Raw genomic sequence first — 17093 nt, forward strand, 5'->3', positions numbered from 1 at the left:
CACTGACATTCATAGATACTTGCTGAACTTTTATAGAGACCAAATGGTGGATGTGAGCGCAGTGAGAGATACATTTCAGCAGTGGTGACAGAGAAGGCACGTTCCAGACAGTCACACAGATTTTACAAGCATGGCATACAGGCTCTTGTTCATGGCAGGCAAAAATGCATAGCTAGCAGTGATGACCGTACTGAAAAAAAGTGTTTTGTATTTGAGAATTTACTCTATCAATCAGTGCTATTGTGCTCTTTCTATCTGTTGTAGTGGTTTCTGCGGAAATAAATAGGAGGAATTACTTATGGAGTGACCTACATACATCCCTGTACATGTTTTGACTGCAGATGTAGCTTTTATCATTTGGGCAGAGCAGTCCCAGAGAACTCTCTGACAATCCCACATAACATGTTATGTACAGCCAAAACTCAGTATATGCTTGGCTGAATGTCCTCATCTCCATCATTCTGAAGATCGTTAGGTTCTCGGGATTTTTTTCTCATTTGGGTTTTTCCCTGGCAGGACATAGATCTCTGAATAAACCATAGGATTAAGACTGCTGCACTGAAACCTACACAGAAGATCAAGGAGTAAAAACCTCTCTCAAAGATACGTCAAGCACAATTAGCATTTTTTCCTAAGTCTCCATTCTCTCATTTGAAAACAGCTGGAGAAATCAAGCCTTACTTCCCTTTCAGCCCGAGGAACTCAAGTCTGGAAGCTGCAGGGAGAAGCCAATGCCGTTTAAAATCAGAATGCTTTTTTTTTTTTTTTCTTTTCTTTAACCAGAATAGATTCAGAGCTCTTCCAGTAACAAAGAGGACTACAGAATAGTCTCCTTCACACAGATGGTCCATATTCCCAATGACATAATGAACTATTTCAGCTGTTCTCTGTCCAGCGTTGAGCAAGCATGTCAAATGACCTTCTCCAAACACTGACCTTCTGTGAGAGCAACTGAGGACTTTCTGAGCCAGACATCACTCTGGATGATCTGATCACACATTTGCTTTGTTAGTCTGCTCTGCTCTCTAGTTTGCACTTATTACCTCTGCATTAGAAATTATAGCTATATTACTTGATTTATTAAGATTTTTATTACATAAAGAAGGTATTTAATTTCCTGTCTGATAATGATATAATCAGTCTAACCTCTGAGCGGTATAGACTAAGATCATCCTTCATGCATCTCTGGAGTACTGGTGGTACTGGTTTCAAAACTGCGACATCCAATAGGCAGTGAAGCAGTTGTGCATCTCAGAAGTTGTGCATTCTCAGAAATCCTGCTACCACAGGATTATGCTGCCATCTATGGTGTTAACATAAGGTCTAAGAGACAGGCGGAAGTAAGTGAATTTCCACAGGTTTTGTGCACCACTGGAGGGATTTCTACAGCTGATTAGAAGCTGTGTTTTTTCCAGCACACAATCTGGGGTGGATCCTCTCCAGCAGATGCCCTGGAAATAGCTAACACCAAAATGAAACCTTGGCTAGGGCCAGCATTTGCAAAGGCTGACAAGCAGAAGATATTGCCTACAGTTTGGAGATACCTACACACAAAAAACAGGTTCTGGATATCTTCATATATGCCCAGCAGGTGACAGATTACAGCTATACCCACTTTGTTATCTTTGTGGTACAGGGTGCCTTGTTCTGGCAGCTGCATCTACTCTGCATCTGATGCCACCCAATAAACAGAACCGTAGTGCCAAATGTTGTCGTCTCTTTCGAGGCCAGCAAAATACTGAAATCGGGTGTACTCATAAGACCAGAGTTTTACAGAGTCATAATGAAAATCAAATGAAAATCCTTACCTGTAACTATGCCATAATTTGGAGGTTCGATGACAGCTCCATAGAACTGAATGATGTTTTTGTGACTGAGCACGCTGAGTATTTCTGCCTGTTGAAAATAAAAAAGGCAGACAATTAAGAATGGTGCCTTTACTGTGGTATTTTAGACTCCAGTGGAAATACACAAATATTTAACATATATATATGTACACACATACATATACATGTCTAGGAAAGACTATCCACAAATGGCTAGAACGTAGAAACCTCATGTGTGAGTTCGGTAGATGAGTGCTTAGCTTGTTCAGAAAAAAAGATCATACTAGTCCTTCATATCAAGGCACAGATGTAGATGCTAGGTCTCTGTAAAAATCTGAAGGCCTAGAAAATGCAGTTCAAAGACAGATCTGCAATATTTGGCAGGGCTGTAGAAGTTTAACCCAAAAATTGTGTTTGTGTACAGAGCACTGTGAGATCAGTGAGCCCAGAGCTCCAGGCAGTTGAGAGCATACTGTGCACCATACAGCTCAATCTGATGCTTACTGGAGACATGGAGTTTGCTACACATGCATTGCAGGTCTAATCAAACATGCACAGCAAGCATGCTTGAGATTGCCAAATAGCCAGCAGTGCGGTTGAAACTGTTTTTCAGCGCAGGCTCTGATGATTAGAAGATGTTTAGAAATTCTGGATAAATATACAGAATCTTTGAATTCCACTTGAAAAATGTTTTTAGGTATGATAAAGACTGAAGGATACTGAAAATGTATCCACAGCCATTAAATCACACAGTCCACCAGGCTTTTTGAGGGAAAGTAACAGATATTACCTTTGAGACCTCACAGTGGTTTTGCTTTAGTAGTATATTAAAATAAACACTCAAAAGATTTTGCAAACAAATTTTTAAACAGAAGTATGTATTGTACAAATACAGATAATCACAGAATCACCAGAGTTGGAGCATTACTTACAGACTAATAGGTTGAGAGTATGCTAACTTCATACCAGTCGTGCATTTAAGAAGGAAAACGTTACTGTCAGTTACTCTGAACTTAGCAAGTATCCCTTCTAACAGAGCACTTCTCAGATCCTTTGACTGTAAGAGTGTTGCTGTTTATCTGAAGGCGAGTCTTCACAAATCTGCATAGAGAGCTGCCAATTACACTCCTTTGTGGCTTTCACTTTGTATAGATTTGTTGAAATCTAGACAGACTAACAGCTTTGATGCAGCTAAATATGTTAAAGTAGCTAGTGCTACTGTAAAAAATGCAAAGACACTGCAAAACAACAATTTTTTACCTGTGTTTTATAGCTGGAACAGTGATACATGGGTAAATAAACAACCACAGATACAAGCTTCAGAGGGTTCAAATATTTTTAACTGTTGTTTAAAGTTGCTGTTTAAAGTCTTTTCTGAGTAACTTCAACAGTTTTGAATTCACACCTCCAGCTAATGCATGAACATTTATGCATACTCATTTAAATCTCAAACTATAGCTTTGAACTTGGGTTGCACCAGCTCTTCTGCAAGCTAGTGAAATGGTGCTACTACGAAGAGAGAGATCTCTCACAGTATCAGAAAAGTCATTTTCAAAACAGATGGCATTTTCAGCAAATCATACTGTAGTAGGCCATAGGACACAATTCATCCACAAGGCAATCAAAGAACAGAACTGGCAGCTGTGTAAGCAAAGGTGGGAAGCCTCAGCTGCTGATGAACACTCCCACAGGCAGTGGCAGGATGTGACGGAGGATGTGTAGGGCCAGCCAGGGCTCTGGCAGCAGCAGCTCCACCCTCCAAGCTGCCTCCCACCAGCTTTCCTGGACAGCTGACCTCTGCAGCAGTGGCAATGCCTATTTTACCAGCTGTGCCCTCCAATATCTTTGATAGCATCCTCTGGAATGGAGATGGCAGCTTACTCCTTCAAAACTGCATCTCCACATGCTAGCAGACCCAAGGCCACTGTGCTTCAAAAACTTTTGTATTATGCTTAAAATTACTTCAGGAAATACTGAACTGCGGAATGTCCTCTATCAGCATTCCCACTAGATAACCAGGAGACCCAGTACTCCTTGACTATCTACCTGAATACTGCTATAAACAAGACAGGCACACCAGGCCCCAATCACCTTTGGACAAGCCATTTATGCTGTATTTTCTTAAATATGTAGGTTAACAAGAATAGATAAAAACTATCTTCTTGTATAGTACATAAAATCCATGAATTCAATACAGCACACCAAGTGCTACCAAAATAGGCTGTTCGAAAATTAAATGACTGGCCCCACATGTAACATTCCTGCAGCATTATGCATTTAGAAGCAGCACCAGACAAATCTTTTGGAGAAGGATTGCATCACCACACGACGAGCACATGCAAGGAGGTACCAGACCCCATGGGCACAGATTGCCTGGCAATGGGCTACTGGGCCACCGAGGGCCTCACTGGAGCCACAGGGCAACAGGAGGGGCTGCACTGCTCTTATTACTTAAAGATTCAGAAAGAACTACTTTCAAAGATTATTTTATTTACAGTGTATTGCACACTAAGGTCACATTCTAGGAGTTTGAAGAAATGCTGTGTCGACTGCAGCTATTATAATCATATTAAAAATGATGTCCAGATTCTAAAATGGGATTTAACAGATGCCAAAGCAAGCTTCCATCTAAGTATGAGGAAAAGCACCTACTAATTGCACACAGATATCTCAAATTAAGAATCATAGGAAGAAAAATTGCCAACTCTTCCTAAGGACTATTACTTTTAAAATAGATCCTTTCTAAACACTTTTAATCATTCTAGGCTATTCCTTTCATCTTCTGTTCTTTTCAGTTGCTGTAGATCAGCTGTGAAATATATTAGGCAATTTAAGGACGCTTTCTCCTTGCAGTGAGAACCAGATGCATGTCAGTCCACATCTTTGAAGCTTTTGTACTTTTTGAGAAGAAGGTACCATATTTCAATGAAAGACTGTAACCTTCACATAGCAAATTACAAAGTACTGGTTAAAGACTGGTGTTTCAAAGGCACTTAGAAGAATATCTGGAATCACCTTTAAGCATCAGACTCATACTTAAATCCTAAATGCCTAGATGTTTGGAATAAAATCCTGCCAAGCACATATCTCTCCAGAGGCCATTTAAGAATGGCAGCTCTCACTGGCTTGGATATCACATGCTCACTTACTTTGGTAAAGCTGCTATCTATCTTATACAATCTAAGTGAGCAAGAAATTCCTTCCTAAAGCCACCCTGATGACTAGTAGCAAGTTTTAGTTACTTCATTGTATTACTTTTTTAATTTCTTTAAATGTTGGATTGAAATAGAACTACAGGAGGCTCAACTGAAGGAAAAGCAGAACCTAAATATGCCAATGCAAACTTCTGAGAGTTCTTCAAGCATACAAGCTGATTGCAATGGAGCTGAATATTGTTCTTAGTCTCATGATAAACTTAGTCACAATCTGGTACTGATTTACTGATCAACAAACCATGCTAAAACTACCTGCCCCTGTATTTACACCACAAGTACAGGTAAAATTATATGCCTCTCCTGAGGGTTGCTGACAGACTTCCCTTATGACAAACTTGATGTCATTTCTCAAAGGCAGAGGTATTCAAGAGTCTAAACAAACCTAATCCACTATTTATAACATTCAACTACTATCAAGAAAGTCAAGGTCAGAACAAAAGACGTTAAAAACATTCTAACTGAATACTCACTTACTGGCTCTTGTAGTATTACTGTAAATCAAACCCACCAGATATTCACAAAAACCTACAGTATAAGTAGAAATTAAGATAAACCCTAAGTGTACAAACTAATTGTGTCCTATGAACCAGTCTGGATTATGCGCTGTAGTGCTTAACAGATAATTTATTTTTATACTTGTTAAATCTCTCCTTATTGACGTATGTGAAAGTGTCAATTACCTCATCTATGGCTGACATGCCACTACAGCTGCCTCGAGACCTACTAGTACTGCTCTCACGTTTTTAGTACAAATAGCTATGCAGAAATACTTGCAACTTCAATGTTTTCTGCAGGTAAAACTACAATGCTGACAGGGGCTGAAGGAGCAGCACACAACTCAGCTCTGACAACATCTCCAAGGTTGTGCTGACTGCAGGTGCAGGCAATGGCCATCCAGTGCTGATTTGGCGCTACCCCGGAATGCAGAAAAGGCCTTATCGTCAGATCTTTAATTGCAGCCACGTGTGAGAGGATGCAGACCAAGGCACTCTGCATACAGCTGTGTTGTCGCCTGCAGCTCCTTGCACCAGCTGCTCTCGTCAGAGTTCCTGGTCCTGATTCAGCTGAAGTTAGCAAAGACCAAACTTCTCGCCCTGCTGGAGTTACTCTGCTCTGAAAGTAGGCTAGGAAATTTTTAACTTGTGCTTTTAGTTAAGACAATTGATGGAAAGCTTGGCTAGGAACCCATTCCACCAGCACAGCTTGATCTGCAAAACAACATCTGTCAACAGTGTTTTCTCAGCATCAAAAGACTTTTTTTTGTTCAAGTCTGGACAAACTGGTCCCACAGCAAATTAATCGCTGTTTCTGCTGGGTACCTGTGGAGTGGCTGGCTGGAGAGGACTAAGTACTGCCTGTCTTCCACCCTGGTCTTCCACTGTGGTTTAGGATTAACATGAGAAATAAATGCGAGACCATCAGGGTAGCCAGCCACCAACCAGCTCTGCTGCTAACAAATCAGTTAATTGCACAGTAAGAGGCACCATCATTCTCTGCAAAATTACAGGTTTAGAAATGGTTAGCCACTCAAGGAATCTGATTAATACAACAATCCTTAAGAGCCTTCTAATATTTATTATTACGTTGAGCAATAGTTCGGTTATTTACTTTTCCAAATAAATGTTTGTCACATTTATTAAGAAGGTATTTAGACACACTTAAGGCAACTCTGAAAACATTTTTTTAAGTCTTTAGCAGTTTAGAGGCTTTGACCTCTGTCATGTTCTTGGGAGATTTGCAACATAGCTACTCTCACGTCTTTACAGTCTAATAAAAGGGCATCTGGAAGAGCTGATGCTTCATTAAAATCATTCTATTTACTGACAATCAAATCTAAAAAAAAGAATGGTAGCACAAATTAATCCTAAACATTTATTTACAGATCTCTGATGAAAAATACATTCATTCAGTGCACATTAGAATTGCAACTTTCCAGTACCTCAGGAATGCATTTCTGTGAAATGACTGATGTATATAGTACATGACACTGTTCCTTACAAGACTGTTTACCTCTTGGGTGGAATAGGATCCCCTCTTTCCTCTGTGAAAGCTTTTGTGTTTGTAAGCAAGGTGAGAACAAAGCATTGCACAGTCCTTTGTTAAAAAACAGTTGACAGTGAGAGAGAAAATCAACTCAAAAGGTATTGGAATAATAAGAGAAGGAGTGATCATGATACTCATTTCTCTAGATAGAGAAGCCCAAATTTGTTTTAGATGCACAATGCTAAGGTAATCAGCATCTAATGCTACAGTTCAAATACAAAACACAAATAAAACATGCATCTTAGAATCCTACAGGCTTCCAATTTCTTATATGCAATGCTGACAAATCATCCACCCCAAAAAAAGAATACTTCTCCACACAACGTTTAAGTTTTATATGCTTTGACACATACATTATACAATCACATGGGAATACTTTTGCCAGGAGCCAGATAATAATTTTTATTTCCTCATTCTTTTCTTTTCTAAAAAGCTAAACTTCATACAAATCTTAATGAGCAGGATACATAAACAGTTTATGTAACTTAGCTCTTTTGGATAATTATCATGCCACAGTCTTGGACAGCTATCTATTACTGGAAACAAATTTTCAAGTCAAAATAAGCAATTAATAAAGGAATACCTAAAGAATTTCAGCAATACGAAATTCTTAAAAAGAATCATACAGTAGGGGTATTATGCAATTACTACAGTTCTGAGCACTAAATAGAAAATCCAAGTAGATGCAAGCTAAACATTTATGAATTTGCCTACAGTTTAGACTGCTTTCTCATAAACTTTTCTAAGAAACTAATATGAAAGCTTTACACTTTAGGACCCCGCCAAGAAGAATGTTCTTAATAAGCAAAGCACACTGATAATCCCATTAGGAGAAATTTTGTTAGATCTGTTAAACTATCGCTGATAACAAGAAAGCAAGATGAAAAGTACATCAACATGGCAGAGCCAAAGAATCCTCAGTGAGATCTTCTAAGTGCAAATAAAAGTTATCACTTGTTCTGATGAGTGTGGGCACTCTCCCAACTGAACTGAGTTATCCCATATTTTGAAAAGCACTCGCATTACTTAAAGCAATTCTTGTGTATGACAGTTGTGAGGCTGGGGTTCTTTTCACGTTCATTTGTAGGATCACTTATCCCAGTTAAAACAAGGATAAAATTATGTTCTCACAGTGACACCAACAGCAGTGTTATCAATAGCAGAATTACATCCTCCTAAGTACATCTATTATGACATACAAAGCTCATTTTTAAAAGCATTTTGACTGAGCAAATGTTTGAAAGCAGCAAATTTGCATCCAAAATCATGTCCTACAATGTTACAAGTCCCAGAAACTCTAAGAAATATAAAGGAAAGTAATACTCATCTTACAGTAAATCTGTTTTATCATCACACCTTTTAAGTGGAGTGGCAGAAACAGATGATTTAATATAGCTTGCCCTGACTTTGAGGTTGTAGCCTCAGAGGGGGAAAAAAAGAAAAAGCACATTACCAAGATACCACAAGTCTGTTAAACTGTCATAGCATAATGCACTGAAATGATATGGACATAAATTTATTATGTGATATTACAGGCTCACACAATCTTATGTAATTTATTTTAAAACATTTCATTTCTACCATGTATTAGAAAATGTATACGAGCCTCTCAAAAAGAAAACTGAGCTTTATAGTCTTCGGTAACTTTTTACACAAACCTTTGCAGTTTATTTGCATTAAATTCAGCAGTTTCAAGGATAATTTGAGTATTACAACTTTAGATGTACTACCGAATGAGTTTGGAACATGTCCTTCAAACTACTGCAAAATAAAGGTTTGCTCAGCATATGGAAAGCAGGTTGAGCCCTCCCAAAATCACAGGGAGATCTTTTTCCTAGCAACATGGCAGCAGACCCTCTGCCTTATGCAGTTCAAGGGACTCAGATGAAGCTAACCGGCTTGGTGCTGCCACTGCCACACAGCAGCCAAATACAGCACACTCGCAGAGCCCATCCAGCAGTTACCAAGGCATCACAGAATCACACGGTCTTCTTTGTGACAAGGTTTAGAAACTTGCTATCAGTCAGAGAAGAGACAAAAGCCGCAGCATTTAAGATAAAATTAAGTGCACTGTCTGCAGGATATCCTTACAAAAGGCTTAATAAGCTTGAAAACTGCATTCTGAGGTACAGCTACAATGCAATTTACAAAAATAGCTCAGAGATCATGAGCAAACAACTAATTTCCACACAGATTTCAAATAAAAATTTATTACACCCAGACACAGCCCACAGGAACAGCACACAGCTTGAGCAGCATCAGCATTCAGTACTATTAAGGCACCTGATGAAGACATGCCGGGAGCAAGAGTAGTTTTCACAGTAACTCACAATCCCTAGAACCTTCATAAACAATGTATCTGTAGTGGTCTAGGAGTTTAGAAATGAGTATAAATATTTCATTCAGGACAATGTACAGTAAAAAGCTGTCTCCAACTGCAACACAACACCGGCAATTGAGTAGAAGCAATCAATTAGCAGACTCAATGGCACCTCTGAAATACCTGAGCTCCCACAGAGCACTTGCTTTTCAGTAGTTGTCACTTCTCCTCTCAATGTCAGGAAATTTTGGCATTTACTCTCAAGCACTCTGAACATAAGCCTGCAACAAACCCCATAACATTTCTAAAATACTAAGGAATAATGAAATACGAAAACTTTCTGGCCTCCTGCTCACTTCATCTAAATTCTCATTCCTCAGCCAAAAATATCATGGTTATCATGGCTGATATGCAACATAACCTTTTGGTTACAAACAAATGGAAAAACATCAGCGGAAATTATTTACAAGATCAAAGTCACTACAAATCTCATACGGGTCTTGTGGAAAAATGTTCTGGTACAACAGGGATGGGCAAAACCGAGCCCCTCTCAAGGAAATTCTGGCAGTGCTTAGAAGCAGCAGAAGAGAAGATAGTATCAAAGAGGTGTCTGGATACAGTCCGTGTTTATCTAACTAGAGCACTGATTTTCAGCCTGAGATTACAGAGTATTAGTAAGGGATCTGGATGAGACAGTTTAAAAGAGAAGTCTGATCTCTATACAGCATCTGCTGTACAGATAGCACTAGGACTCCAACAAAGACTGCAGCAGCTGTAGTCATGGATCCTGCTCAACTCTTCTGAACCAGTTGTATTTACACTCAAGTATTTTCTCAAACACAATTTCAAAAATTGTAATTTGACTAAGAAAAATAATGTCAAGCTCTTAATAAGCACTCACTTTACTCCTGCCTTAGAGTTATTTAAGGCCAACCTACTGTAGTTAGTAGGCTGGAAAGGCTGGAAGTCCAATCATCCCCCCTAGCACCAACACTGCCTGCTAAACCATATTCCTAAGTACTACATCTCTCCTTTCCTTAAACACCCCCAGGGATGATGACTCCACTACCCCCATGGGCAGACTATTCCAATACTTCGCCAGTCTTTCTGAGAAGAAATTCTTCATAATCCAATCAGAACCAACGCCTCCCTGATGCAACTTAAGGCCATTCCCTCTAGTCCTATAATTGTTACTTGGGAGAAGAAGCAGACACTCACCTCAACACAGCGTCCTTTAAGGGAGTTGCAGAGAATGATAAGGTCTCCACTGAGCCTCCTCCAAATTAAACAATCTCAGCTTTCTGAAACCCTAGTGACTGTTAAAATTCCAGACAAGTTTCCCCAAACAGGACAGGCTGAGCTGACATTAATGAGAACAGAAAATACATGATACTTGCCCATTACGTTCTAACAGCAATTGCTGGCGAGCCATGTGAGGTTTTGCTATCCAAATGGACTGAGAGCTGTGTAGAAAGCACCCCCTCAGTTATCACTCAAAAACTATACCCTCTCCGAGACTACAGAGAACCAAAGAATCACACCCCACCCAGGGACCACCTACTTTGAAGACACAAAACTTCCAGCACAGAAATTCTAGCAGTGACCAGCTGAAGCTGACACAAAAAGTAGTCTCCAGTTACAGACAAAGCATCAGAGGCTCCTTCACAGACAAGATGTGTTGCTCATGACACATTTACTTACAGCACAGCACAAGTTTGCAGTATCTCAAGAGTCCATTATAATCTGGATCTCTGACTGCTGTACATTCCTTTAAAGCATTATTGGAATAACGTACATCGGCAGTTTTATCTGCAACTGTACAAATTTCTCATACATAAAAGCCTTCCCTGTGACTCTGCTTCCAGTTTTGGTTTTATCACGTAAGAGCAACAAATCAACTTTCCTCCCAAGCTCAGAGGAACAAACAATCTCTGTGACTTCCCAAGTGTTTTTCCTATACTTAAGCAGTAAGCATCCCACCTCAGTTTACAGACAGATCTATCTCCCCTTCACCTTGCTTAGATTAACAACAGGCTCTGGGGAGACACAGCAGAAACTCCACAAAAATATCACTCATTCCTTCTCAAGTGAGCATCACTGCCCTTCAGTCAGCGCCTTCCCAGCAAGCAACAGCCAGACCCACAGCCCTCTCTGCAGCTCTCCAGCTATGCCTGCACCTAGAGCATGACAGGCACCGTTCCCCACAAAAATGAAGGCTTCAGGAAAAATTCTTCAACTGCTTTCCAGAAAAGTCACTTTTCTTTATATAAGATTGAAAATTTGAAAATTACATTGTACTTAGAAACTTGGCTCAAATGCCACTCCTACTAGGTAGTGATGGAAAAAAAAAGAGCCAAGACAAAAATCCTGAAATCTGAACTTCTCACCATTATGTACAGTACATTCATCTTTATTTTACTGCATGCTGCCTTCATGAAATTTCAATCTTTTGCCATCGAGACTAAAAATATTCAAACAGAACAATGCCCAAAATAAACACTGTGAGAAAAAAACATGCAATATTTATAAATCAGACTTAATATCATAAAAACACATTTTTTACAACACTGTTGTACTTTATATTTCTCATGTAGGTTCAGTTTTTCCCTTCATTCTCTTCGGTACATTCTTTGTCTTATCTAGATTTCTTCATAGCCACCTACTTACAAAGACATGTCATTAAGAACCATTCCATTTCTATTGTTTGTTATGCAAAATTTGTTTTCAGAAAATAAACTTTTGTTTCTTGTTTGTTTTTCTTTTATTTTCATTTCTATGTTACAACAAGTTTCAAAATAGTTGTAAAAGATGTAACCTGAATACCAGTATCTTTGAACTCTGCAGAAACTGAAAATCTAGAACATTCTATCTGGAGGAGTGACAAATACTATTTACAGAGTGATCCTGTGCCCTGTGAAGGCAGTGGCTCTAAGTTTTATATGCAGCAGATGTACAAGGTGCAGTGAAATCACACAACTTAGTGCATCCAAACGTGAAGCCGAAGACCAGTGCCTTCGTGATGGCTTGATAAATGAGAATGCATGCAAACCAGATGAATTTTCTCTTAAGAGTTACACGGAAGAATCACAGCATCACATCTCCCATTACTTTTCACTCTCTGACACTGTGGGTGTACCAAATGTTTTTTGAGAACTGTTTTAACTCGCATAGACAAACAGTCCACAACGCAAAAACAACAGTACTGCAGTAATACTCCACTATGTAACCACAGTATATTATGGGGGTAAATGCGCAATGGGAAAGAACATCTTGCAGTCAGCTTTGCCTTTTCTTCATTTGTTTCTACTTCCAGTAATCTGCTACTCCAGACTTCATTTGAATTTTGTCTTTCATCGTTTTATTAGAAAAAAATCCAGAAATCAGAAATAAATGATGCATACAAACCCAATGGGAAATAAGAATATTCAAAAAGCCAGTGAAAAAATTCAGATAATCTGTTTTGTGATTACAAAACATTTCACTTACACTACTTCCCCTGCCATTCTGACCAAGGCTTCCCGAGGTCTTCTAATAAATTAAACAGTAAAAAGGTAGCTGGAATGTGGTATTTCATGAACTCACTGGAACTTCAGGACCAAGGTCACGGTATGCATTGTAATAACGAAACCCCCCTCTCACATGGGCTGTACTCAAAAAGCTGAGGAGGATGCCACATGCTGCAGCTATGTAAACAAATGCAGCAAAACCAACCTGCATCTCCAAATAATTGCCCCTTCTCCTGTTCAGCCAGACAGGTCTCAACGTGTGACATTTCCTTCATCTGTCCCCACATGCTTGCTGTTTTGTTTCCACTTGGAGTACCACAAGGATGACAGGTCCAGGGCTCAGGAGCTATGTGCTGCTTCTTTGATAAAGAGCTCGTTCAAACCTGGAACGTGTCTTCTGGGGTAGAAGAATAAAAGCATTGCACATACCACTGCTTCCCACCTTCCAGTGCCAGAGGTAAACAACTCCTCCTCTGAGGACTGCTCTAATTTACAAGCAGAGGGAAATCAACCCCCCAGCAAGGAATGACATGAGCATGTACAATTCTCCACACCACTTTCAAGACAGACAACACTTAAAACCTCAAAGATTCTTCTTCAACCAAGAAAACCATACTTCAGCAAAGCTGATCACGAGACACAGCTCTCCAGATGGCACGGGCAGAGCTCTTTGGATCGTGCCATCACCCTGCCACAGTGCTGTACAGCTACAAGAATTTCTCCACCTTTGCAGTATGTGTTGCAAATGTGCTGCACACCGTACTGGCAGCACAACTGCTCTGGTGTTCACTTCTGTGACACGTGTCCCTGATTCCACAAAAAGTCCTCTCTTCTGCACAGAAAAGTAAGAATTGGAGTTCAGGATGGTTACCTCTTACAGAAAAGATGCAGTCTGGTTAGGAAAAAAAAAACACCCAAAGAAACATTTCCTCTTCAAACAGTCAGTGACATCTTGCAGTCAGTCTGTTACCGTAAAGAGGGTTTGGCTGACCCTGTGCACCTAGAAGGCACTCAGAATCCTTCTGGCTTTTCCCCTTCTTGTGTTTGAATTGTTGCAGTTGAGAGGGCTCTGATGCCTCCTTTCAGTGCCAATTTCTTCAACTATCTTTGTCTTTATCAAATCTGGGTAAAATTACTGTAGTTGAGTCTGAGGGGAAAATAGAAGACCATTTGGAAATTGCTGTTGTAAAGAGCAAGTATGATTGTATTACTGCAAACTTGGAAAATATAACTTATGCAGTCACTAGTGAGTGAAATCTTAATATCGCATCCTCAGGGACTGCCCTGTGTTATCAGTTTCAGGGGCTGTTTGGCAAGGAAGTATCACAGTCTTAAATGGATAAAGATTAGATACCTATCTCTAGCATTTAGAGGACAAACAGTTTTGCGATTAACACTCATAACTTTCATTAAAATCTAACTATGTCAACAGGTAATAAACCTGTTAGCAAAATAAAGATATTTCCTGGGGAGGGGGGAAGAAATAAAATTGTACTCTTATTCGGCAAAATTTGGAGTTCTAATACAACTAAGCATTGCAGTTGGGTAAATGGTGCATCTAACTTTAGATTATATTTTCAAATTATCATGACATTGCTTCAAGATCTTCATTAATGATACGCTTTGTTCCCATTACTGCCAAACCACCCAAAAACCAAAACCATTCTTCTGAAAAGGAAATCTTGATGAACAGATGCTAAGCCTTTAGAAGTATTCTGCATGTTTCTGTATGTAGCCACTATTTAGTTCAGACTAATGTACCTTTATCATTTTGTGTACAAAAAGAAAACAGAAGGTATAACAGCCTTCTGAACAGATCCATTTTTTGCTGAAAGGCTGTACTGAATTCAGCATTTTGACAGGTTGAAGCAAATGGTGGTACCAGAAGTATACTGAAATTATACAGTTCAGATCCAGTTCTTCAAAATATGTATTTTAAGATGGATGGCTTCTTTAAATTCTGAAGGAATTTAATTCCTCATTCTTTTAAAAGCTGTATACAGGGATGGATTTTTGCAACAATGAATAGCCTAATCAGGGTGAAGAAACCTCAACCGAAAGCTCACAAAAGCACCCCTCTATCCCTTCTCCATTTTTTCATTTCCACTTTTCTCTTGAAAGGGGCATCTCACCAGAGAACCTAAAGAGTGAAAGATTTTAAAGTATAGGACTGAAATCCATCAAAACCAGGATTGTGGTCCAAACCCAACCAGCTGTCAAACCCAGAGATATGAATGTATGCTCACTTCTGTCTAATAAAATTTGAATCAAACACTTTGCATCTGATTCACCATGTGAGCTTTTATGCAAACTTCTAAAGTGCAAGGAATCCTGGGGTGGAAGAGCTATTCTGAGAGATTTCACATAGTTCATGTAATTAGGGAAACCACTTCCTTTGATTGTAAGTGTTCAAAACAGCTGAATTTCTTCTTTCAAAGGAACTCTGTGATTTGGGTCATCTCTTTTACTTGCTCTTTCATGTTTCTCAAGATGAGAGGTGAGACTGTAGAGCACATTATTTAGAAAAAAAAAGATTCCACTTTTTGTTTTAGGGATTGAACTTGGACTATTCAAAAGGTTGTCATTTGGAAATCTATCTTTCTTTCCCTCCCTCTGTTTCCTTCTTTTCCTGATAAGCACTTCAGTGGCTCCAGTGAACACAGTCCAAAATGCCAATTTAAACCTAAGGGAAAACTGAAATGTGGTACATAAAGAAAAAGGGACTCTCATTTTCCTTTGTACTGTTGTGGCCGAATATGTAATTATAGAGGAGCTCTAGCTGCAGGATCTCGGTCCTCATGTCACGTTTACTTTTTTAATGGTTCTAAACACTGACCAAGCAAAAAGGCAGAAACAGAGATTTTAAAAGACAAACAAAGCAACTGCCCTAGTCTTTGAAGGGGTCTATGGGTTTTTTCTTTCCCAAAAAGGAAACTCGGGTCACAGTTTCAAGGCAATGAACATGTCACTTGTGCTAACAGCCGACGCCAGTGTTGTCACAGAATCAAGTGTCACTTACCCTGACAGAATTTATTAAGGCAGGCACCCCGTTAGTGGCACTACTCATTGCTCCTCCCAGTAACGGCCTGGAACAAGCAAGGAATTTCTCCCTTTTTACTACATTTCAGATAACATAAGAATAAAAAGACAGGAGGCTTCACACCACACATTTTAAGTTTATTAAGTAACAGTGGTATGCTTGTTTACCTTGGGAGGACTGAGCCTTACTCCCCGTCAGTGAGAAATTATAGTTCTCCATCCAGAAATACAGCACCAACAGGGAAGTGGTTTGCAATGTGACCAGAGCAAAATTAGTTCAACAGCTCTGGATTTTATCCATCTGTTGCTACATACTTTATCCAGCGCATGCAGACACATCGCCAAGAAATCAAAGTAAAAAGTCTCCTCCTCAGTTTAGAAGATTAAAGGTGCACAGTTCACTGGAAAAACAGCAACAACTATTCATAAGCAACCATGGCTGATAGGATCATCTCAAACACACCTAGCATTACTAAAACAAAGGCTATTATATGATTAGACAAAAAGTAATTTTGCGATGCTTCTGCCCTCTAAGCGCACACTGGCACGCATTACATTTTCATTGTTCTGTGACTCTACAAAGGAAAAGATATTATATTGGAAAATGCCAATCACTCACCAGAAGGTGCAGCAATTAGATTATCTTAGCAAGTTTCCAGAACAACAACCTACGCACATCTCATCTCCTGCCTCTGCCAGAAAAAAATCCATGTTCTCATATAAAAGCTGATGACTGCACAGCCTGCATGTTTTTTCCTCACATTCCAAACGTGAACTCAATATCAGACAACTGAATCCTCTGTCCACCAACAGCTTCCTTGTCTCTCCTGCAGCAACTCAAAGGTTAGTTTTCAGGTCTTTTTGTTTTAACAAACTATACTTGTTTTTAATATACCTATTAGAAAATCACATGCCCAGCACACACGCAAAAAAATGCAATCAGTGTGCATCACGACATGTTTCTTTCTCTCCTTTCCTTAAAACATACAGCCATCACAAGCCTCAGGTTTTGGGAGTCTGAGAGTAGAACGCAAATGCAGGCAGAGGAGGAAGGGAGCCCCTGAGCCCCTTGGAGGGGACCAAGGTGGCACAGAAATGGTCGCTGCCACTTTTGCTACCTGGCTTCCAGTGGCTTTCAGAAACA

General features: G+C 39.5%; 1 protein-coding gene across 3 annotated transcripts in view; it reads right to left on the reverse strand.

Moving 5' to 3' along the window:
• Window positions 1–17093, reverse strand: part of MAP3K20 (mitogen-activated protein kinase kinase kinase 20) — an 86302-nt gene that overhangs the window by 56171 nt on the left and 13038 nt on the right. For all 3 annotated transcript variants that reach the window (XM_042822614.1, XM_042822613.1, XM_042822615.1), the window contains exon 3: window positions 1809–1896. In XM_042822614.1, coding sequence (XP_042678548.1) covers window positions 1809–1896 — 88 coding nt within the window. The remainder of the gene's footprint in view (window positions 1–1808; window positions 1897–17093) is intronic.

Source organism: Centrocercus urophasianus, unplaced genomic scaffold (assembly GCF_019232065.1).
Source record: "Centrocercus urophasianus isolate 14NV4802_14NV808 unplaced genomic scaffold, USGS_Curo_1.0 seq_20, whole genome shotgun sequence".
NCBI lineage: Eukaryota > Metazoa > Chordata > Aves > Galliformes > Phasianidae > Centrocercus > Centrocercus urophasianus.